Genomic DNA, 24,103 nt, shown 5'->3' with positions numbered 1-24,103 from the left:
ATGTTTTATTAAGACAAAGTATAGACTATTGGAGGGGGGGATTCTATCACCCAAAATACCTTAAAAAGTCATTGAAATTTTTGTTAGAACATGACAAAATGTTAGAACAACAAAACAAAACAAAAAATAAAGAACTTTTAATGGACAACTGTCAATCACTTTTCAAGCAATGTGAAATAAATGTCTTGCTGTGGCAGTGGTCATATAATGGGTATATCATTCAGGTGTACACCTTGATCTGAAGAGTAATTTATTTACATAAATATTTAGGATGACTATTGTGGTTGAATGAGAGTGAAACTAATCTTTTCTAAAGTGTTTTTGACATATTCAACATTTTACTCTCTAGTGATCATTCATCTGTTGACTCACAGCTTGTGTCATTTATGCCTGTGCTGATGCATCCTCTGTCCTGCGGGAGAAGAGAGATGAAACAACGCAATTTATGCGCTGTGATGATGAGCAGGGTGGAGCGACGGGGTGCGTTTTATAAGAACAAGCTGAGACCCTCACTCTCATAAACTCCAGAGAAAGACATAGAGCAAACAGCCTAATGATAGTAATAATATAAACTTTCAGCAAATAATCACAGGAAGCTGATTTGCGCAGCTGCGATCAGTTTGTCGGTTTTGCGCGCTTCTGTCCAAACTCGCTGCTGCTTTTAGCGCCGATCATGGAGAGCCTGAAGTTTGCGGCGGTGCTGCTGCTGGTCGTGTTGGTTCAGACCATCAGCGCGCTGAGGGCTCCGCTTTCTACGGAGGATGAGGAGGGACATGTGTGGACGGTGGACAACTGGCAGGTAAGAGATCAACTAAAACAGGACGGGTTTGGGGACTTTGGTTTGAGCAAACAGCCGCTGCGGGACCGGCTGATCGGTTCGGTGTAAAAAGCGTGGAAATAATAATTAGAATGATTATAATAATCCTAAAATGCATTCCGTCATTGTTATGCTATACATCTAAATTTCGCTACAATTTAAAAATTGCTGCCAAATACGGAAATAACTTTCAGCACCTTGGAGAGCTTCAGATATAAACCTATAAGCATACAAAATGGGAGCCTATATGCCAAAAAATAATGATTGCTTTATAAGTAAGTCAATTTTTTGACTTTTTTATAAGAAGTTGCCTTATAAGTAAAAAAAAAAAAAATGAAAATAAAGAATGCTGATTTATTTTTAAGTCATTACACAAAATTGTTTATAATTACTACCTGTGCAGAGTTTCTTACATGGATTCAACATGAAAATGAATTTACGGTTTCTTTTCTTCTACATCTTTCACATCCTCACATCCAGACTTCCTCCATCAGCCAAGTCATTTAAAACGTTCTTCCCAGATTAATTCAACTGCACAGTGTCTAATCAGTTGTAAACTAAAAGATGCATTTCCATCCGTCCACATGTTTATTTGTTTTGTTTTAAACACACTTCATAATTAATGAGCTGTAAAAAGAAGTTGCTGCATATAAAGGATAGAATGAGTCTGGTTCCCCACACAAATAAAATAAACTGTTGGATTCTTTTATTTATGAGTTTCCAGAAATGAAAAACCCGAGGCACACAGAGAAAAGAATAATGAATTAAAAAAAATTAATAAATAGTAACAGATAAAAAATTGAAAGACAAGACCGAACAGTCAAACCAGCTTGTCAGCCTACTGGTGTTTTGTTAAAGAAAAGTACATGTGCACATCATTCTAAAGTGAGTTATCAAGCATGAGACAGAGTCAAACAACCGACAGTTCAGAAAACAATGTATTCAAATAGTGCTGAATAATGAAGCCATTTCTTAAAACAAGGAGGGATACAGAATTTCCATTCTCTCAGATTAACACATAAACTAAAGATAACCACCCACTGAAAAGACAGAGGAAAAGTGAAATAAAATTTAGAGCAACCCGAAATAAGTGAAATGGTTATCAGGAGTCAGATTTCTGCCATAAACATTACATTAAAATTGAAATATAAACTTTTACATTATCAACCAACAATTTGGATTAGGAAAGAAAAAAAAAAAAAGCATTAAAAAAAAACATTGAACATTAAGGCAAACAAACTTTAAACCATATTTGCTCTTCTAAAAGACCGAAAAACTATTAAGATAATTTTACTCATCAGGTTTTGTTATTTTATGTGCAGAAAAACCAAAATATGAAGCTGTTAGTGACACAAATGTAAATAAAAAGTACATTTTAAAGTCTGTTTTTTTTACCCAGGTAGAATCTCAACATTTTCTTAACTCTTAAGATATGCACACTTTACAAACTGATCTAAAAAATAGCAAACTAATCATAAAACAATTGCATTTGCCCTTTATTTGGGCAGAAAATTAGATATTCTGTCAAAGAAATCCATCTTTTTGCCTTAGAAAAAAAATAATCAGATATAATGCACCTGAAGTGGATAATGGAGTTCTTTTTTCTTATCATAAACATAAATCATCTCATTCGGATGGTAAATTGTCTTATACGCTCATATCAAGGGAAAATACACCTACTCCAAGAAAAATGTCATTTTGTGCAGTGCGGTTCCTTGGAAGCTGACGCCTCAGGGTTCAGAAGCTGAGCTTGATAGAAAAATTTAACTTTGGTGTTAGGAGGTTATGCTAAAGTTATTTAATATCAGGCTGGAAAATGCATAAATCATTTTGATAGTTAGAATTAAACTCTCTTAGAAATTCTTTTTTGTTAAAGTATAGGAGGAAGAGGTTATAGAATCAACAAATACCTTAGCTAGAGGTGGATAAGAAAAAAATTCCTTTATTTAGAGGATTTACAACTGTCTTGTTTCTAGGGTTACCCAGTGGAGAGAGGATTATCCATCCGGCTCGCAGATCTGATCAAGCGGTCGAAAGCACAGCAGTTCCACGGTCTGATGGGAAGAAGCCCGGGTAGAACCATCACACTTAAACACAAATTAAATACATAAAACAAACCTTTTTCATGTTTCCCTTTCTTCTTTCCTTTTTTATAGGTGTGTTAGCAAAACTGGGCAGGAAACGTGAGTATAATCCCATACAAACCACAACAAGACTACCTTTTATTTTCCTTATAACATTTTTAACCACTCATCCTTTCTGCCTTCATATCTTTCTTTCATCAGGAAATAATAATAATAAAGGTGAGATGTTTGTCGGACTCATGGGCAGAAGTTTAGGAGAAGGTAATTTATTTTGTCCTAACTGAAAAACCTTTCACTGTGTTATTCAAAGTAAAGAAAATGCCACATGGTGGGTCATAATTATATGATTTGAAGGCATTATTATGAGATTCAATATCATAATTTAAACTTTGAAAGTTTCCAGTTTATATTTATGAGACTCAAATGATTATAAGATTTAAAGTATCTAATAATTATGACTTTATAGCTTATAATTATATTTATATATGTATTTATTTTATTGTTTTTAATACTTTTTCAAGGCTGCACTTTTAAAAAACATGAAATTTTCCAGAGAAATGTTGCAAATAAAATTTGTCTAAGTCTAATTACTTCATATCATGTAATGATGACACACCATGTTCCCTTTTTTTTTTACTTTCAATGGGATTCAATCGTTAACATTGTTTCAGGGTTGAGGATAATATTATGACTCAGCTGTTTTGTTTTTGTTTTTCCAGACCTTGATGAAGACTGGACTCCTGACTCTTTCTGAAGAGAACAACTTTAAACAAGATTCAAAACATGATCCAAGCTTTACTTTAACGTTTTCTATTCAGTACCTCAGCAGATCAGAAACATATGGTGACTGACATCAACAAAGAAACACTTGCAATCAAACAATACAGGATTTTCCTCAAATTATTGCCATGGAACCCAATATATGCTATATGTTGTAATAAATTCATTTAAATTAAGTTATTTAATCGTTATTTTAGGTCTCTAACATATCTGCCATTTGAGATTTCCCACAGTACAATGCTGAATTATAAAGGTGCAACATCAGGGCAATTTTCCTTTATTTCTTTATCATATGTAATTGTATTACTGTTTGAAATAAAAAAAAAACAATTTCAAGTTGTTTCATAACAAATCAATGCACCAGTTCATTGTATTATTGCAGATTAAATAATAAAAGTTGGTTTTGCCACATTGTTTATTTGTTTTATTTTTTACCTTTCCAGATGATAAAAATGGACAAACTTAAACTGCAGAAATACTGAATTTTGGTAGTTAAAAAAAACTGATTGATGATAATTACAACCAAGAGTGTTTTATAGCAGTTTTCTGGGGCAGACCAACAGAAAGTAAAGCAGGTCTCTGAAGGGGAAAGGAAATTATTCCTCCATCCATTGTCTATACCTGCTTCTTTTTGCAGGGGAGCCGGAGGTTGCCTCCACTGGTCAGTGGGAAGGGAGTGGGGAGCACCATCAGGTCACTTGTCCATCTGGGGAGATTGATCCTCTTTTAATGTCTTACTTCATTATTTTTGTAATTAAGACATTAATTTAATTTATTGTGTTCAACCAAAACAAGTAAAAACAGACATTTTAAACTCCTGAATACAAGGGAGCAGAAAGATAAATAATCTAATATTAACTGCCCCCTTGATTTAAAGCAATAAAAGAACAAAGAACTTATGATTACAAATAGCATCAACAACACAAAAAGCATTAAAATACACAACAACTAAAAGATAAAGGCAAGACTACACTCTAGTCTCGAGACTACACTGTAATAATTAAAATGAAATAAAACTCAGATCTGCTATCACAGGTCAAAAATTACAAACATTACTTAATAATCTCAGAAAATAAAAAATAAAAGAAATAAAAAACACAATGATACAAAATTATTGTGTGACAACACAGGCTTGCTTTTTAAATCCAATTTAATGCAGTTCAGTTTATTTCTATAGCACCAATTCACAACACACGACATCTCAAAGCACAGTCAAAGTTATTCAATGTTTTCTATCTAAGGAAAACCAGTTGATTGCATCGACTCATTGACTCAAATGCAATCCGTCACACTAAGCATGCTTGTAGCGACAGTGGAGAGGAAAAACTCCCTTTTAACAGGAAGAAACCTCCAGCAGAACCAGGTTCAGTGTGAGTGGCCATCTGCTGAGGCCGACTGGGGTTCAAGGAGACAGAAGCAGAGATACTTCTAGATCAAATTACCATTTGATAAATAAAATTAGTCTTATCCATTAATTTCTTTGAATAGTACTAAAAAGGAACAGTTGAATGTTTATTACTCACAGAAATATCTTAAGATTTTATTTTTTCTAAATTCTTACTTTTCAGTAGAGCTGATCTACTTCAACAGTTCTTGGTTGTTAAACAAAACAGTGTCTTTAAAATTATAAGGCATCACAAGAATCTGCCGACTTGTATCTGTACTTGTCCTGTTAGATCTCAGTGCTGCATTTAATGCAGATGATCATAATATTCTGTAAGAGAGACTTGAATATTTTATGGGAATTAATGGAACAGCATTAGACTGGTGTTATTGGATGTGGTTCCTCTCCTCGGTCTACAGGATCTGCAACAGGATCTTAATTGTTTACGAAAATTGCAAAGACAAACTGTTTGTCTTCAGGAAATCTGGGTAACATTTGATCCTTTTGGCCTTCGTCTTTAAATTCATAGGGGAATCATATTTAAATGTCAAATCATTCTGGCTTAAACATATATATAAATGTACTCTTTATCAGACCATATTGTCCCAAAATTTAGAAAATTTCAATAAAAAAAAAAATCCTGTCTTAAAATCTGTGTGGTTTTTTTCGTTATATAATGCAGGCCAGTTAGTTATAAGTCAGCCTGAACACCTAAATTCGGCCAATCATATCTCAACTGTCATCTGTCAATAACATTTTTTTGGTCACAGCATCTTGATTCATATGTCGCAGCTAATATACGCAACGGTTGAAGTAAGAATAATTTCCTTTCCCATTGAGTTCCATCCCAGTGTTCACGGGGATGGACGTCTGTGTCTTCAGCAGGCGTAGAACCAGGGGCGGAGCTAGATGGGGGGCCAGGGGTGGCCAATTTTTTTCCCTCTAATACATTCGGTGGCATCAGACATTTAAATTTTTCATATATTAACAATTACTTGACAACAATAAGACTGGGGTTAATTATGCACATTAAAATCTTAACATTAAAGATGATAATTCAGGCTCTTTTCAGAACTAGATTTTGTGTTTTATGGGGTAAAGAGAAAATGGTGTGTCTCTGAAAGTCGTCTAGGAGTCTTCAGTGAAATCATAGATAATAATCATTTTAACAAAAAAATTATAAGGAATTTATGTAGATATTGGTACTTTTAAATATCCATTTTGCAGAATAATTGTTGATAAAAGTAGGTAAGTAATGACAAAGGAAGAGATGTTTTCCCCATCTTTATTCACTATACCTTTTATCTAGAAAGCATGGATGTTTAAATATATATGCGTCTATTTGTTAGCAAAGCTTGTAGGAAAGTATAGTTTGTCTTTACTTAGAAATTATTGATGTTGTGCTCATTACTTTTCCTGTTGGAACAGTGTTAATTCACCTTGATGTTCTGGCGCCTATCCATTTTCGGCCCCCCCTCAGTGTACATTGGTTATTGCCTGGCCACCCTTATAAAACTTTTCTAGCTACGCCTCTGCATAGAGCTAACAGAACTGGCAGCATTGCGAGGCAAGGGCTCAACATGTACGGCTGTAAGCCTTCTACACCAAACCAAGCTTCTGCCGCCCTGGCGTCCTCTTCCACAATATCTTACTTCCCCGCTTTCCTCTAAATAAAAAATGCATGATGGAGGAGACTCATCCACGACCTCCGACACTAAACTCTCCTCCTCTTGCATGTTTCCTCTGTCCATAGCGTTCCTTGACAGTGTTGTTTCTAAATCACCAATTTAGTGCTACTTGGTCTCAGTGGATTTAAGCCTGGACTCTGACTGGGCCACCATGTACGTAATGATGCTACGATTTAAACCATTCCAAGTCCTTTGCAGCCTTCCGACAGGTTTCTTCTCATCAACTTTAACCAGTTTCCATATTCCTGCAAAAAAATAAATTTGCATCCCCACAGCATGCTGCTGCCACTCTTATGCTCCACCGTATTGAGAGACTGGTTAAGATGATTTGCTGCTCTAATACATTTCCAATAGAATGCTAAGTTATGTGACAAAATGCAAGAGTTCATGCTTTTTTCAACAATCAACCACAGTTTTTTTTTTTTTTTTTTTTCCAATTTCAAGGCTACTATGAAATGACAAAAAATGCACGAATTCATTAAAATGTAAATGTGGGGGGAAAAATGTTTTAAAGAAACATAGGCTACATTTCCCAGTTTTTGTGCAAACATAAGTAGTCTAATAGAGTGACCTTCAGTTTCATTGTGTTGAAAAGTAAGAAATCTGAGAAATAAACACATTAGGCCTTCTGATTTACTGATCGCATTTATTTGGTGGGGGAGGAAGGGGGCAAAGCAAGTGCAAAAGCAAGACTGAGCTACATTATGATGCCACTTTTTGCTACTTTTCTGTTTTGTGAAGGATTTATTAGCAGAACTACCACAGCTTGGTGCCGACCGATGGAAGGTTTACTTAGTGACTTATAGGAGTTTATATATAGATATATATAGGTAGGCAAAAACCGGTAACATGTTTGGAAGCTGTCCATCTATAGCTGCCATTGGCACAAATATCCAACATATTTCTAACCCCAAACAAGACATGTGAAGTAAAAACATAAAAATGAATATTCTAACATCAAGGCAAACAAAAAGATTCACTGTGCTTGGACCTTTATTTATTTATTTGTTTTTACCATAGTTGCAACAGGCTGAGACGCTAAACACTGAGCTATTTTTGACAATGTGGTTTGGAGCCCATCTAGTCAACAACAAACTTATTTCTAATCTATTTTCTGAAAAGAGAAGAATAATTTGTTCTGGCTGAAATAAGATATACTAAGATGTCTAGATAGTAATTTTCCCCAAGTTTTGGAGATAGAGAAAATTTTCAGTCCATGTTTTGGTGTAAAAGAGAAGCATTAAAGCGAAGTTAGCCACGAGAAAACCGAGACACACTGGAAAAAAATGGAAATTTAGATATGTAATTTTTTTCTTAAAATAATTGCATTTAGATTGAGGAGGAAAGAGACATTTTGCCAATAGAATAAGATAATTTACACTTAAAAATAAGTAAACACAATTGCATTGTCTTATTTTAAGTGCATATTATCAAATTATCTTATTTTAAGAGTAAAAATACTAATTTCTTTGACAAAACTACCTCATTTACCAACTCAAATTAATGGTAAATACACCTAATTTAAGAAATGACAGTGAGACAATCAAACTAATTAAGTGCACTTTGCCTTTAACTGTCTCTAAAGGTTGGCATGCAAAAAAAACAACAAAAAAACATTTGCCTGTTATCTTTTTTTTAAGCAAATAAAGAAAACTCATCTTCAACTTGACATATTTTAGAGAACAAACACACCACACTTGAAAAATGTATAACAAAACTACAGTCTGGCAGCGAAAACATTTCTGCAGTGACATTAAAAGTCCAGAAAAATAAAAAAATAAAATGGCTTCATGAAAACATGGAGAAAAAAAAAAAAGTTTTGGGACAAGACACTTGTCTTTGTGTAGGAAGTTATTGGTTTTCTTAGCAAACTGAGAGCTAAAGTAGTAGTCACCTATTATTAGCCAAAGTACAAAGCTAAATACAGAGCTTAGCTAAACACAAAGCTAAATTATGCTAAGATAGCTGTCAGCTAAGCTAGCAGTTGGTTAGCTGTGATGAACAACCAGTGGTTTTCCCAGTAAGAAGCTAAGGAAGGAAAGCTTAGCCTGCTAGCAAGGGGGTAGCTAGCATGAGAGCTAAGCTAAACAATCACTCAATTTGATCAAATTGCACCAAAATATTTTTTTTTTTGAACAGTCAGTGGGCCAATTATGTCATTTAAAATAAAAATCCATCTAATTTCATTAAACTAGCTTTATAAGGTGGAAAAATAACATGTTTTGAGCCTCTGAAATGCAAAAGATTTCCGTCACTACTCGGTGGCTTGGATGACCGACAATTCTCCTTATTTGAAACACATTCAGATCTATGTAGAGGTCTTACATAAATATATTTACAAGGAAGCCAGTCCAGCAAAATAAACATCCCTTTATGCTATACACTGTTAACATACTTTTTTTCAATGAATATAAATACCACACAAGAAAAAAAAATTTGAATAAAAATGAGATTAAACCAATATAAGGAGGAAAACATCAGCTGGGTAAACAACTACAAATTTCCAAGTCAACACTGAGTAAAAAGAAAACAATACAATAACTGTTAAACTGTTAGACAGTAGTAAAACCTCAGAGGTAGAAAAAGTATAAATCTGAACTGAGAACTTTAAAAGTAAAGAATGCAGAACATGTGTGTAGTTGTCTACACTTCAATCATCAAAAGTGATGCAAAACAAACAAAAACAGGCAAAAGGTGATCAGATCACATCCAGGTAAATTCCTTAACTTACAGCAGAGAAATTTAAACACTGCCTGTGAAGCGAGAGCTTCCTGGCAAACTGACTGCAGAGACATCAAATTAAACAGAAAACACCAAACAGCTTTGGAAGTGGGGAGAAAAGCCAAAGGGTTCAAACAGCCATGTTAAAGTTATTTCTTCCATCTCAGCAGGATGTTAAGTTATAACAATCAACTACTAAAATTAAGTGAAAGGTAGGGAATGTTTACTCCCATTTTTTCTTCAATATATAAAGGGATTTATTTATTTCAAATCTTGAACTTTCTTTCAATATTTATAAGATAAGTAATAAATTATTTAGTTCCAGACAAGTCCACATTTTCAATGTGGGACTTATTTAACAAAATGAACATTTTAAGGGTGTGTCCTTCTAATTCACATCCAGGCCAGCTGGTTTGCATCAGACAGGACATGTGTTCATAGGTCAACGTCTTGCTGACTGGTGTTACATCTGGTCAACAGAGCATGAGGGAAATGCAGCTCAATGCTGCCCGTCACTGATTGGATTAGCAGGTGTGCCTGCCATTACTAATGAAGTGAGTGGCGGAAAAGTGGACGAGCGGCGCTCCATTATTTTCACTTTTCAGAAAACGAATGGGGTCAACGAGAGCTAAGACCGGGCTAACGCTTCACTGCAGGTCCTTCAACTGGTGATTCACCCAGCCAACATGCAAACACTGTAAAAATTATCAATACTCTAATATATTTTCAAATTTCATTAAACGTACAATAAATGATGAGATGCTGTGGGTATTATTTCCTTCAACGGACTGGAAAGCTGGTGAGAGTGAAGGAAAAGAAGGGCAGAGATAAAGACAAGGCAGGCATTGAGGAGAACCTGTTAGAAGCTGCAAAAGCCTTTAGGCGAAGGAGATCTGACTGACGTCTCTTCTGATAGTGTCAAATAGGTCAAAGTTAGCGGGCACGAATGCTTTTCTAAGCTCTGAAACGACAGTGAACTCAAATAACAAAGGGAAAATCCCAAACTCTGAACTCTTCTCCCAACGTTTAACGTGTGGTTTATATAGAACAAGCAAAAGAGTGAAACTTTACAAACCCTGTTTTAAAAGCTTGGAAGCTAAAGATTGTTTTTGCGTATATTAATTATTGAATAAGCCCTAAATTTAACAGCCTAGTCCAATCAGATTCTTTTTTATGCCAGTTAGCTTATATTGGTATCATATAATAGAGGGCAATCCTATAATAATATTAAATTTAGATGGTGGCATATTTATTTTGACGTAAATCAACCTGGAAACCGTTTGAACCCAGAAAAATAGTTAGACTGGATTAGGATTTGATTCAGGTGCAGCTGTGAGGATTTAGACTGAGGGTCAGTTAGCATGCCAGTGTACGAAGGAGGATCCATTTCTATGCGGAGAGAGAAGGAAGCTCCTTTACGTCCCTTTGGGTGGGGTCCATTTTAAGGCTGCGGGGTCGATGGTTCTTCCATTTCCCCGTTTGGTCTCCTTTGCCTTCCAGTCGTCAATAAGATCCTACAGGAAAGGAAAACATCCGGAAAATGGAAAATTAGTGACCAGATGGGCAAATAAAGGGTAACCTAAGGAGAAACAGGCCATGTTCTTCACCTGTCTCTTTAAAACCAGGTGCTTTCCTTTCCAGTATTTGAGCATCTGAAGGGACTGCAGTGTGCTGACGATATCCACTGGGTTCACGGCCGTCTCTTGGCTGATCTCTGCAAAAACCAGAGAGTTAAAGGAGTTAAGGGTGATATAATCAGAATCAGCTGAAGACTTTTAACTACAGTTTATCGACTTCATGATACTAAAGAATTACAATAGTCCAGCCTTGAAGTAACAAATGCATGGACTAGTTTCTCAGCATCACCCCTGGACAGTATATTTCTAATTTTTGCAATATTCCTCAGATGAAAGAAGGAAATTATAGAAACCTCTTGGATATGAGATTTAAATGACAGATCCTGACCAAAAATAAAAACTAATATTCTTTACTTTATTATCTGAGATCAGTTTAACTCCATCCAAATGAAGTGACTGACTAATCAGCTTATTTTTCAAAGACTAACTTCTGTTTTGTCTGCATTCAGGAGCAAAAGTAGCCTGGGTGCCAGTCCGAACTTAGTCCCGCCCACAAGGTTTGAGTTCGGGGAAGTTCGGTCTGGCTCTGCTCCATAGTAGCGCGAGTATTAAAGCCCACTGTCAGGCGATCCAATCAAATTGTCAGGGCGGGCTTTATACGATGATGGACAGATGATCAAGAGTAACGTTATCAACCACGTGACCAAAGCGCGCTTAGGTGACAAAAATAATGGCTGCCGCTGGAGAGTTTGGGTGAGTAGATTCTGCTATTAGGTCTGTTCTAGAAGATATCGACAGCAAATTAATTTTAAAAGAGGAACAGAGAAACGCGATCAAGTCTCATCTTCTTATTCTAGGCGTGAAACTGCACGCTTTGATTTTTGTTGACAACAACTATGCCTCGCTTAAGATACGTCACGCACTCCGTTGCTCTTATTGGTTGTAGGTCTATCCAATTGAGTGCAGAGGCATTTTTTTTTCCTGGTCCGTTCGAAACACGCCCCATAATCACAGCTCTATGGAGCAGTATCAGACTCATATTCTGACTAGAATTGAGTCGGACTACGTCAGGCTAGAGCAAAAGAGTAAGAGTCATCCAGGTTTTTATGTCTTCGAGACATGCCTGTAATCTATGTAATGGGTTAGCTTCATCTGGATTTATAGACAGATATAGCCGGGTATCATCAGCATAGCAGTGAAAATTAATCCCATGCTGTCTAAGAACTCTACCCACTGGTATGAATGTAAATCTGTGTCGCTGGGATTTGAATTAAAAATGCCACTGAAATTTAAATGTTGTATGTTGGTACTTTCTGTTTCAGTGTTAAAATATATTCAGAACACATTTTAGACCTAAAAAGAAGTTCATTGTCATTATTTCTACACAGTTGAAATTTGATTTGTTATTTTCTCTTCAAGCTAAAAATTCACATTACTATTTCAAAGTGATTACATTTTCAATACTTATTTTTCAGTTTAATTTTTCAGTTAAAAAAATCTGCATATAAAAAAATTCAACCTTTCAAAATTCAAACTCAATATTTTCAGCCTCCTGAGATTCAACTGGCTCTATTTCACTGTCTTAAATTCGGCGTCTAAATTCAGTGTAAAAAGGGAAGGGTTACTTCAGGTCACAGACATTAGCAATGGATTGTGGCGTCCAACACCCAGCCAATCCTGTTACGTTTTCTTAGTCACGTGACGTGACGCTTGTGGCGCTCATACTGAAGGAAAACCAGCATGACGGAGCCGGTCATGCAAGCTAACGCTAACTCAGAAGAATGAAAGTAACAAACTCACCGTTGAGTTAGCGTTAGCTTGCATGACCGGCTCCGTGATGCCGGTTTTCCTTCAGTATGACGCAGCAGGCAGAAGCAGCGAGTTTACATGCAAAGTCAATGGTTGACGCGCGTCAAGGCGCAGCAGAAGGTCCCGCAGCGCATTTTGAGCAGCAGGCGCAGCGCATCGGGAGCGTTTAAGCATTTGACGCGCGTGACGCGCTGCAAACGCGCTGCTGCTCGAGATGGAAAAATTTAACTTTTGCTGCTCAACGCGCCGCGTCAACCAATCAGAGAAGCTGATCTGGGAGCTGGCCGTGAGACAGACACATCGCTGATGATACAGAGAGCTGTGACCACTCCTCTGAAACAGTTTATTAACGCCTAAATTAACTTAAAATGCTGAAACCTGCCGGCAGAATATGTTCGCTTTCATTATCCTGGTGCCTGCAGTTTAGATTATTTAGATGAAAAACACCTACCAGCCGCCATGGTGAACCGCGAGGAGGCGACCTGGCCAGAGGCTACTGTTGAATGGGATCCTACTGACAGCGCTCCGCTGGTATGTGGGGGTCTAAACGGCTCTGACAGAAATAATATTGGAAGGTGGGATTGTAATCTGGATGAACTGACTGCACTGATTAAGTTTCAGGTGGACTTTCTCACTTAAAAACATGTTAAAACTACTTTATTCCCACTGATCACAGCAAATATAGCTGCAAGGCAAAGAAAAGATAGAGAAGCTCCGCCCAACGCGCGTCAGACACACTTTTGCACCGCGCAGCAAAGCTGCTTCAGCCGCGCGTCAGAACTAAACTGGTACAAGCAGCAAAAAGGAAGCAGCAGACGCGATTTTGCTGCTCTTGCTGCGTCCGGTGTGAACGTAGCATAAGTACAAACATACAACATTTAATTTTCAGTGACTCTGTTTAGGATGCCTCCTGGACGCCTCCCTGGTGAGGTGTTCCGGGCACGTCCCACCGGGGGGAGGCCCCGGGGAAGACCCAGGACACGCTGGAGAGACTATGTTTCTCGGCTGGCCTGGGAACGCCTTGGGGTTCCTCCTGAAGAGCTGGAAGAAGTGGCTGGGGAGAGGGAAGTCTGGGCCTCCCTTCTTAAGCTGCTGCCCCCGCGACCCGACCCCGGATAAGCGGAGGAAGATGGATGGATGGATGGATTTTTAATTAAAATCCCAGCGACACAGATTTACTTCCATAGACTGGGAGCATATATATAGTAAAGAGAATTAAACTGCTCAAGAATATCAGAAACAGAGCAGTTAAATACAGTTTTAAAATTGGTGTGACTAACAGAAATATTGAAGATATTTTGATATCTGCAGTACTACCAGCAGGTGTCGCCACATCTGCTTTTCTTTTGCTCATCAGCACAGTGCTGGAATTCTATTTAGGCTCAAAGAGGGCTATTAAAACAGCATCAGGACGGACGCTTGGTGTAAAGCCTTATTTTATCAAGATCAACTGGATTTTGGTCTTTTTGTTTGCATTCTATGCAAGAGTCTGGGTATTACATCATCATTCCTCTCGAAGCACATCCAAACCTTTGATAGAGATCTCCTTTCCCTGAAAATTATTCAGGTAACGCAGCAGAACGTCTTTCCAGTAACTTCTGTAGCTAATGAGGCCAAGGTCGGACAGCGGGCGCTCAGGCGAGCCCACCTTCTCCTCCACCTTGGATAACAGGTAGCCTGTTGGAAGAGGAGGGAATGTTGATGCTTTGGTTTCTATACGTTTGTAGCAAGTTTACTATACCAGAGGTTACAAAAGAGGGGGGTAGTGAGATTGTTTTCACAATCATTGTAATATGATCCCTGAGGTATATGGAGGACCAAAAAAAAATAAATAAAAAAATAAAAAAATGTAACATTTATTTGTTTATCTATTCAACCCATGATTCAAACATTAAATATGAGATAAATTACAATTAAATTAATCTATTAACTGCCCCATTAAATAATAAAATGAAATACGATTAAATATAACGGATTCAATTATATGTGTTAAATATTAAATAATTTAAAAGTCATTAAAAATTAATAGAAATAATTAGCTTTTATGCATACATAAATATATGTTTTATTTTTGGGATATCAGGCTGAATGTTTTGGGAACCTCAGTTCTACCGTCCCTCCCTGACAGGCTGGCATTTAGCATTTTAGAACGAGTCACAGCGCAGAGGAGGAGATGAAGATGAGCGGCTGCACTCACTGAAGTCAATGAGCATCTTTCCGTAGCCTTGCCTCATGTACTGTGGCATTGTGAGGATGCAGGAAACATTATAGTTCAAGAAGGAGTTCTTCTCCTGTGGAAGGAGAAGAAACGATCATCACCTGGGCGCCGGCTTATGGCGCTGCACTGGGGAAAAAAACAAAACGATAAGGAGCAGCAGGATTCTGTGTTACCTTAGAGAAGTAACCCACTAGGTGGCATCCTGTGTTGTCGGCTTCTGTCATGACGTAGAAGAGGAAGGGCTCCACGTCGTAATACAGTGTTTTGTGGTCCAGGAATAGTTTTGCTAGCAGACACAAGTTCTGACAGTAAATCTGGTTGTGGAGAAAGCAAAACAGATCATGAAACAGTTTCATTTTGGCCAGAAAACCAGGCATGTGGCTACGATGCATGGTTCAAATTTAATCTATTTTGTATTTTTGAGCAGATTCTCCAGTCGTGCGAGGACTTTCCGATCGGGCTGACTTTAAGCCTGATCGTGCGTTGTATAGTGTTCAGGGGGTAGCGCAGGGCAATCAGCCTCTCACAACCAATTCAATTCACTTTATTTATATAGCACCAATTCACAACATGTCATCTCAAGGCACTTTAGAATTTAACCAGATCATCCAGTCAAATTGATTCAAAGTTTTCTATCTAAGGAAAACCAGTTGATTACATCAACTAATTGACTCGAAAGCGATCCCTCACACTAAGCATGCTTGTAGCGACAGTGGAGAGGAAAAACCTCCAGATGGGGAATCGTAAGGTAAGAGGAAATCAAAGATGCTTGAAATTCAGTCGGCTGTCGTAAGGTGATCGTTGGCAAATCGCTCAATGGTCATGTGCAAACAAGGATCCTTCTTTTTCCTCTCAGACAAAAACAAAGAAGCATGGCGGGCGGTGCGAGGGAAATGGAGTTCTTTCTTTAAAATGGACAGACCGTAGTCAGTGGCGGTTCTAGACCAAATGTACCAGGAGGCCCAGAGGGGGACAGTGTGTTTTCATGGGGGCACAAAGAAACATGAAATAAAAAACAGGGCAAGGGACTCAAATAAATTAAGACAGCTGCATGAAGTGAAATTTCTATTCAATTAGGTTTCATTAAAATTCTAAATGTCATATTAGGTCAACATACATTCAGAATTTAGACTTAATTTAAGTTGAAATTACAGTTTTCTATAAAAATTTGAATTAGAATTTAAGAAATTTTTAAATTCAGCTGTAGAAATTAGAGTATTTTTAAAGTTTGTTTGAAAAAAACATTTAGCAGATGTAAACTGGGATGCTATCTCAAGCTATCACTTTATTTTATTTTTTTAAAATAGTTAATAAAACAGAATTTGTAAAGAAAAAAGTTAAATAGATCCAAAGGACCTATCAGTTACCATGTCTGGTACAGCGAGTATCATCATTAGAATTTCTTTGACTATTATGTCTTCAGTACATGGGCCATAACAGGGGCCAGGACATGATCTACAGGGGCCCTGGCCCCCGTTGGCCCCTGTGTAGAACCGCCCATGACCGTAGTAGCTATGTTTGCTCAGCCATGTCTTTGTCCAAGTGCTTTCAGCACTAAATTGCTGAGGCAGTGTGTTTCACTCTAGTGAGCTTCATATTTAACAGGAGGTATCGACACTCCCGTCTTTTTCTTTTTCTTCTACTGGTTTGGCTCCCGGATAGACGAGTCCGAGTAGCTCCATCTCACTTCAGAGCTGAGTCCGACGTGGTTTTTAGACGTACAGTGTGAGCAGGTAGATCGCATCCGAGCGTCGGGCTACACAGTGTGTGAACATACATCGGGAGCTGTGAACTCACACTGTACGAAGAAACCCTGCAGTTTCGTCGTACAGTGTGAGCTGTAGCTCAGGCAACGATTGAAAGAAATCGTACAGTGCATGCCCAGCTTTATAAGATTGCAGAACAGGATATTTATGCGTGAAAGGGTTCATCAATAATAATTATATAATCAGTAACAAATTTAGTTATTAATTAATCGTTTAATGGAGTATATAGACTAATACACGCAATTAGCTGAAAGAGCAACCCACTCAGAGCAGTAACTGTGCCCAAATGGAAAAAAAATATAGAAAAGTTTTGCCATTTAAGGCGCTTAGAGGCAAAGTTTTAGTTTCACCTGGTTTAATTTCTATACAAACTCTTCTTTTCATGGAAATGTCTCACTTTTCTAATTAAAATAGATTAAAAGTAATTATTTTTCCTTTTCAAAATTCAAATGCATTTTTTAATCATACTTAAATGGAAAGTGTTTAATAAATCCAGGTTTTTCTTAGCAGTCAAGTACAGCTTTAATAAATGCATATTCTGCAAAACCTAATGACATCACATCAAAAATAGAATACTCCTCATAGCTAAGGTTTAGCAGTTCATAAATACGATGTCGTGATGCCATTTTTTAAAACATTAACTGAAAAAAGACAAACTTGTCAGCGTTAAGCTACGTTCACACCGAGCGCGAATGTCGCAGCTGGAGCAAAGGATTCCCATCTAATCTCTATGCAGAGGGCGGATCTAGAGCGAAGCAAATCAGGGCGGGTCAAAGGTCGCGGATTTAGGGTCGCAAACGGCATGATTTTAGCAAAGTTGGAGAGATTTGATCGCAGCCTTTCCTGCGAATGGAGCAGAAAAACAGAAACTTTTGTTTACATTCATGTGGAGAAAGCCAGTCAGGGAGTAGACTTTTATGTTTTCATTTAATTTTTTGGAATAAAGAGGTGTGATCTCATAAAGTAAATTTTTCCCAGGTATAGAGCGGCAGAGGCTGAAGATTGACATCTGCAGATGTGAGGCTGAATGCACCTCAGGCCTGTCAGACACAGTGGACAGATCATTTCATTTATTAAATTGATTATTGTTTTATTTATTTTCTTTTTTGTTTATTAAATGTTAAAAATGTAGCTTTGTTTTGATCGTGAAAAAACATTTCTATGAATCTGCTTTTCATGAAGAACTAAAAAAGCATCAAGGTTAGCTGAAGGCTGAAGTCCGTAAAAAGAATATATAAACTTTGACAAAGAGCTGAATAATTCACTCTGATTTTTGGAGGAAGGCTTTTTTGAAAATCGTGGTTTTGAAATTTCAAAACAATTTTTTTTTTTCATTCATTTTTTTCAGGGACATCTGTCTAAAATAAAATAAAATGTTAAAGTTTCATATTTCTTGGAGATGAAAATGAAAAAAGATGACCCCAATCGATGACTAAATGAATGGTTAGCAGCCCTGAATGTGAAAAGGTTTACCTTGTTCTTCTTTCCGTCCACCTCAAAGACAGAGATGTTCCCCTTCCTGTAGATCTCATCACCTGGTGGATGCTTCCACACACATTTGGCCTTAAACACAGAACAGGAAAAATATTCTGCTTTAAAACCCCAAGATGTAAGGAAGGGGGCAAGTGCCACAGTACAATAAATGAAATAATAAATAATTATAAATAAATAATTAGGGATGCACGATATAATTGGCCCCCTATCTGTATCGGCCTTAAAACTGAATATTGGACATCGGCCACCCCACCGATATTTAACCTGATATTTGATCAGCTTCTGAGTTTCTAAAGTCTAAAAAAATAAATAAATACTACTTCTTCTTCTTCCTCAAAAACTTCTTTTTTACAAACTTAAAAACTTCTAAAGACGAGGGAAAAATACTGATACATTAAAATATCCCAATATCTTCATATGCTGATATACTGATATTTAAACACATTATATCAATCTTTTACTAATGAAATATTGCTATATGTCATCGTTATGCTACGAAATCCCCCGAAAATTCACGAAATTTTGCCATATTTTTATATGTTGATATATTGACGTGGTATCGATCTATTTTACTAACAAAATCTCACAAGAATTTGCAAAATATCACGAGAGTTTGTAACAGAACGATGAAATTTCACGAGATTTTGAAAGTAAAATAGATCGATACCGCGTTTTTAAAAATCAATTTGATATCAGCATATGAAAATATATTTGAGTATATTATTTTTCAAAGTGTCAGAAATGGATAACAAAACTGCCATTTTCAATGACTACTTATTTTTGTCCAGCTTTAATATCGGTATCGGATATCGGCCAAAATCCCAATATTGTGCATCCCTAATAATGATTTTAATTGTGTGAATAATTGATCAAATTTGGAAATAAAAACAAAATCTATTTGATATATATAGAATTAATTATAAGAACCTTGCATAAATACACGTATTTTATTTTTACTGCATGTATTTATGTCATGATTTAATAAATTGTTTAATGTTCCTGCAATGAAGAACACCATGAATTTATATAAACTGTCACACATCCACCAGAGACAAGGAGGTGGGACTAGAAACCCTGTTGTTGGATTGGTCGCTTCTTACAGAGCAAGAAAAGACAAATAATTCCTTTTTTTCTTTTAACTCTTAAGAGAATATTATCACTGAAAAGACGGTGTTGCCCTTTATTTACAGCACATTGGGTGAGCAACTCCAGCTTTTCTGTTCCTACTTTAGTCTAAAATAGCTAATAAGCCAATTGAGATAAATAGATGTAAATCATTTTACTGTATTCCATGTCATAATTCCAAAGTTATATTTCATTTTACATTTCATAATATCGGTTGATTTATTGATGTATTACATAAACAAACGGTACATTTAATGGTTTTTTATATTTTTCATTTTATTTATTACTTAATAGTACTTTCCCCCAATATAAGCATCTATTCCATGTTGTCCCCTTTATACCCACAAACACAGAGTTCCTTCAACATAAAGAAAGTTAAATTCAAGACTTTTTTTGTCACTTGAAATGAAACTTTAAGACCAACTTCACAACAAGCACAAGAAAACCTGGTTGCGACAAATTTAACCTGATGCCTATTTTAACATAAACCAATATTTTCTTGGCCAGTAGAAATGTTTACAATTTGGAAAAACTTTCCATATAGGAAGAAAGCTAAAAACACAGTAATAACAAATATATTTTTAAGGTCGTAGGGAAGCGGCTGTTCCAAAAGTTGCATTTCCGAATTCTCCCGAGTGGTGCACGACTTTACACGAGTGAATAAAGTGAATGTGATTAGGTCGTTCATCAAGAGGGCGGGATTGTTGAGGCGGAAGGTTCGCAAGCTTTTTGGTTGTGACCGGTTTCTTCGAAGCATCTTGCTAACCAGTTAGCAACTTAGTGCTAGTAGGTTTCCAATGGGAAATTCCATTGGAACCAAGTAGCACTAAATTGGTGACTTAGAAACGACACTGTCAAGGAACGCTATGGACAGAGGAAACATGCAAGAGGAGGAAAGTTTAGTGTCAGAGGTCATGGATGAGTCTCCTCCATCATCCATTTTTTATTAAGAGGAGGAAAGCGGGGACGAAGATGTTGTGGAAGAGGACGCCAGGGCGGCAGAAGCTTGGTTTGGTGTAGAAGGCTTACAGCCGTACATGTTTGAGTCCTTGCCTCACAACACTGTGTTTTGTGTCGGAGGTCGTTGAGTATAACTAACTGGCCTGCATAAGATAACGGGAAAAACCCCCCCACAGATTTTAAGACAGGAATTTTCTTTTTTATTGAAATTTTCTAAATTTTGGGACAATATAGTCTGATAAAGAGTACATTTATATACATATTTAAGCCAGATTTATTTGACATTTAAATATGATTTCCCTACGGCTTTAACAACTGATGAATTTACAATCTTCGTTTTGATCTCTACTCAAAGTCCATAATAGCTCTGCTTTCATTGTAGGCGAACCGCCAAACATTATCCGGAGGTTTGGCGCTACTGGTTCTTTCTTTGACGTCGGAGATGCTGTAGAGGCCTTGCAGAGACGAGGATTGAACAGAACTGAGAAATAGCAGCTGCTTCTCTCTAACTTGATTGTGGAGCTTTGTTTTTCACTAACATGTCTGACTCCACAGCTTTGATTCCCATCGTGCCGAGACTAAATGACTTCTTGCTCAAAGTTCGCCATTCCTCATATACGTTACCTGGTACAGTTTTTATCCATGCAGAAAACTATTGGTAGGAGAGTCAATTTTCATTGAATTTACTTCCCCACGTTGTCCAGATAAAAAGTTATTGTCGCATCACCTGAAGGTCTGCTTGAAACATCGTTTTTATTGGTTCTGCTTTCAGGATGGAACTAAGAATGGTTCCAGCTAATCCGTTCGCTAAATGTCAAAAAATTATTTTGAATTATTTACATTTTTTAAAAGTGAATTACAAAAGTAAAATCCTATTTATGACTTGGTGACAAATTTAAGACATATGAAAGACTGATTTAAGAGCCATTAAGGCCTTATTTTTATATTGAAGAATTCAATGCTTTTTAAGACTTTTTAAAGGGGAACGCCGTTTTTATTTACATTGGCCCCTTGATTTTACGTTATTACATCATGTTCTACTCACCCATATAAGTTTTGTGTCATTTGGAGCTGTTCTGAAGATATTTGGTTAGGTTATATCCAAGTAACGTCTTCCTATAGGCAACGAGTTGAAGGCACAAACTAGGAAGACGTTACTTGGATATAAGCTAACCGAATATCTTCAGAACAGCTCCAAATGACACAAAACTTATATGGGTGAGTAGAACATGATGTAATAACGTAAAATCAAGGGCCTAATGTAAAAAAAAAATGGCGTTCCCCTTTAAGGATCTGTATTAACCCCGATACAATATTCACCACAGGCGGGTTGCCCTACCATGTGCCTGCGCAGAATGGTCTCGCTCTTCATGTACTTGAGGCAGAACTCGCACATGTAGAGGCGCCCCAGGCGGGCGTACTCCTCTGGGTAGGGCGAGTGGTACCAGGTGTCCAGCTCAAAACGGCCAAAAACTATAGTCTTGATCATGTTGCTGCCCTCCGACACCTGGCCGGCCAGACGGAGCTTCTCCTGTTTGGAAGGTCGGGGCAGGGAGACACGGGACAGGGGGCGGAGAGGAGAGGAAGACGGGAACAAAGAATCAATTATTATGGGAAGAGGTGAAGTTGAGATAAAGACTGTTCTTCTCTCAGAGGAGGAAACCAGCCAGAGAAACATGAGAAGAAAATTCACATGGACGGATGAAACGCTATGTTTCCGTTTCTGACCAGATAAGTCTATTCAGGTCTGAACCTTGTTATTAAAACTAACGACTGAAACGTGCATCTGGTTTGCCTCTCTCATCTGAATGAACATGGAATGACATGAGGTTTATCCAAGGTACCAAAACTATCTGAGTCTCCTGCTGAGGCTGAAGAGGAGGGTTTGCAGACTGAAAAAGAGAAGAAGAGAAGTAAGGCAGAAAAGGGGAGGGGGGGCAACGCAAGAGAAGGAAAAGAAAAATATAAAGTGGCGGGACATGAAGATGAGTTTTCTCTCTTACAAGATCCTCCGAAGCACGTGCCTGCGCTTTCCTGAACAGCTCCAGGTCGTAGTCGCTGGTGATGTTCTCCAGCAGCGGCTCCCGGCTCGTCCCGTGGCTCTGCCGGTGTTCCTGTCAAACGGGCGGGGAGAGAATTTAGATCCATCGACATCTTAAGTGGAATCCAGAAATGGAACCTTTATAAAAAGGTTTTAAGAGCTACTTTGCCTTTTTGTCAGATCAAAACATTTTTTTTTCATATTTTCTTTCTTTTCAGACTCGATTTGATTTTTAAATTTTTGTTTCTCAGATTCTCTTCACTTCCGGAGACGGGCTTTCCTCTGAGTGAGGAGCGAAGAAGCATTTCTATTGGTCTATAAGGACGTTAGCAACAACATTTTTACTGGTCGATGTGAGCGTCAAGAGCCAGAGTTCACATTGAGCTTGAAGGGAAAAATTTGATCTATAAACGCTTTTTGAAAAGAGTTGAATTTGATCTGAAAAAGACATAAATCTGTAAAGGAAAAAAAAAATATATTTTTTAGAAAAATCTAAATATGAAAAAAAGCAGACTTAACTGTTTTTCTGATGTTATTTTGGTTTCATTGGTGGATGATTATTTAAAAAAAATTGTCAATTTTTAAAAATTCAATTCAATTCAGTTTATTTATATAGCTCCAAGTCATCTCAACGCACTTTACAGATCAACCAGATCATACAGTCAATAATTTAAACAATAATGGAACAAAATCAACTCTATAAACAGGTGGGAACTTTGTAGAAACGTAATGAAGAGCTTCACCTTCCTCTACTTACTGTATATTTTTCCTTCTGCTCCTTGTTGAGGCCAGAGTTCCTCTTCCTCCTCAGCTCTGTCACCTTGTCTTTGTAGCGCAGCTGTCCCTCTGTGGGGGCCTGACACACCACACAGCCACAGAGACATAACAGTGACCCCTCTGCAGAGAGACAGTCCCTACCTCCAGCCCTCTAAGGCTGGACGCTCATCTGCTCTCTAGTAATAGTCAACAATCTAAGAACGGAAACCAAATCATTTCAGCTGTGCAGACATTTCTCTAGAAAACAAAATGAACCAGCTGAGAACTGAAGGAATGGGAAGATTTGTGTCATTTAAAGGCACACTATGCAACATTTTTCAGTTAATTAATGTGTTCCATAACGTCTTGGATGATTAAATGAGTCATTTCAGGTTGAACAGAGGTATTCTCGGCCGCCCTGGTGTTCTGTGGGGGAAATACCGCACTTGCAATTGCAGGAGCACCGACCCGCACCCACAGGCTCAAAAGTCCCGCGAGAGTCGGTCTTGCTTTACGGCGAGAACTGCTACACGCCCCCAGTTAAAAGCATGCTCGTTGCTAGCACAGTGGCGATCTTTGTGCAGTTATCATGGCGGAATCAGCGTGAAAACAGCGAAAGCCCATGTCGGAGCAGGCAAGAAAGAGGAAAAGGGCTCCGGACAGAGAGAGGAGATGTACACGGGTGAACATCGGCCAAGCTTTTTCCGAATGGCGAGAGCTAAAATAAAAAGAAGGCTGCAAGGCTGACGCGGACCTCGCGTTTCTGCTGATGCGATTGTAAGTAACATTGGAATAATTTCTCTCTCTCTGTGTGCATGTTCATACTTTCACTGTGTTAGTCATTCGTTGCGTTCGCCTGTCTGCTAAGCTCAAAACAACCGCG

At 37.6% G+C, this 24,103-nt stretch overlaps 2 protein-coding genes across 5 annotated transcripts in view; one reads left to right on the top strand and one right to left on the bottom strand.

The window, feature by feature from the left end:
* The first annotated feature begins 505 nt into the window (after nucleotides 1-505).
* tac4 (tachykinin precursor 4) lies at nucleotides 506-3,678 on the top strand. Of its 4 annotated transcripts, none has more exons than XM_038269266.1 (5): nucleotides 506-799; nucleotides 2,794-2,884; nucleotides 2,974-3,000; nucleotides 3,103-3,120; nucleotides 3,621-3,678. In XM_038269266.1, the coding sequence occupies exons 1-5, from the start codon at nucleotides 674-676 to the stop codon at nucleotides 3,653-3,655; spliced, it is 297 nt and encodes a 98-aa protein (XP_038125194.1). In that variant the 5' UTR covers nucleotides 506-673; the 3' UTR covers nucleotides 3,656-3,678. The 4 variants fall into 4 exon arrangements, with proteins under 4 accessions (XP_038125194.1, XP_038125192.1, XP_038125193.1 ...); XM_038269264.1 differs by having other exon boundaries at nucleotides 3,103-3,162; XM_038269265.1 differs by having other exon boundaries at nucleotides 2,794-2,890.
* A 4,734-nt stretch (nucleotides 3,679-8,412) lies between these two features.
* The window catches only part of LOC119772704 (histone acetyltransferase KAT7-like), a 32,473-nt gene continuing 16,782 nt past the window's right edge, over nucleotides 8,413-24,103 (bottom strand). The window contains exons 7-15 of the mRNA XM_038269245.1: nucleotides 23,222-23,320; nucleotides 22,427-22,537; nucleotides 21,763-21,954; nucleotides 18,318-18,407; nucleotides 15,252-15,392; nucleotides 15,058-15,151; nucleotides 14,391-14,537; nucleotides 11,082-11,188; nucleotides 8,413-10,988 (exon numbers count right to left, since the gene is read on the bottom strand). Coding sequence (XP_038125173.1) covers nucleotides 10,890-10,988; nucleotides 11,082-11,188; nucleotides 14,391-14,537; nucleotides 15,058-15,151; nucleotides 15,252-15,392; nucleotides 18,318-18,407; nucleotides 21,763-21,954; nucleotides 22,427-22,537; nucleotides 23,222-23,320 — 1,080 coding nt within the window. The 3' untranslated portion in view covers nucleotides 8,413-10,889. The remainder of the gene's footprint in view (nucleotides 10,989-11,081; nucleotides 11,189-14,390; nucleotides 14,538-15,057; nucleotides 15,152-15,251; nucleotides 15,393-18,317; nucleotides 18,408-21,762; nucleotides 21,955-22,426; nucleotides 22,538-23,221; nucleotides 23,321-24,103) is intronic.

Source organism: Cyprinodon tularosa, unplaced genomic scaffold, assembly GCF_016077235.1.
Source record: "Cyprinodon tularosa strain WSP-4 unplaced genomic scaffold, ASM1607723v1 ctg726, whole genome shotgun sequence".
NCBI classification, from domain to species: Eukaryota; Metazoa; Chordata; class Actinopteri; order Cyprinodontiformes; family Cyprinodontidae; genus Cyprinodon; species Cyprinodon tularosa.
This window is presented reverse-complemented; position numbering and strand designations above follow the sequence as displayed.

What these genes read in the sequence shown, in the direction of transcription:
- tac4 (XM_038269263.1), top strand. Translation starts at nt 674, where the DNA reads ATGGAGAGCCTGAAGTTTGCGGCGGTGCTGCTGCTGGTCGTGTTGGTT. An exon ending in GGACGGTGGACAACTGGCAG is followed by an intron (nt 800 to 2,793) that starts GTAAGAGATCAA and finishes TCTTGTTTCTAG; the next exon opens with GGTTACCCAGTGGAGAGAGG. An exon ending in GGGCAGAAGTTTAGGAGAAG is followed by an intron (nt 3,163 to 3,620) that starts GTAATTTATTTT and finishes TTGTTTTTCCAG; the next exon opens with ACCTTGATGAAGACTGGACT.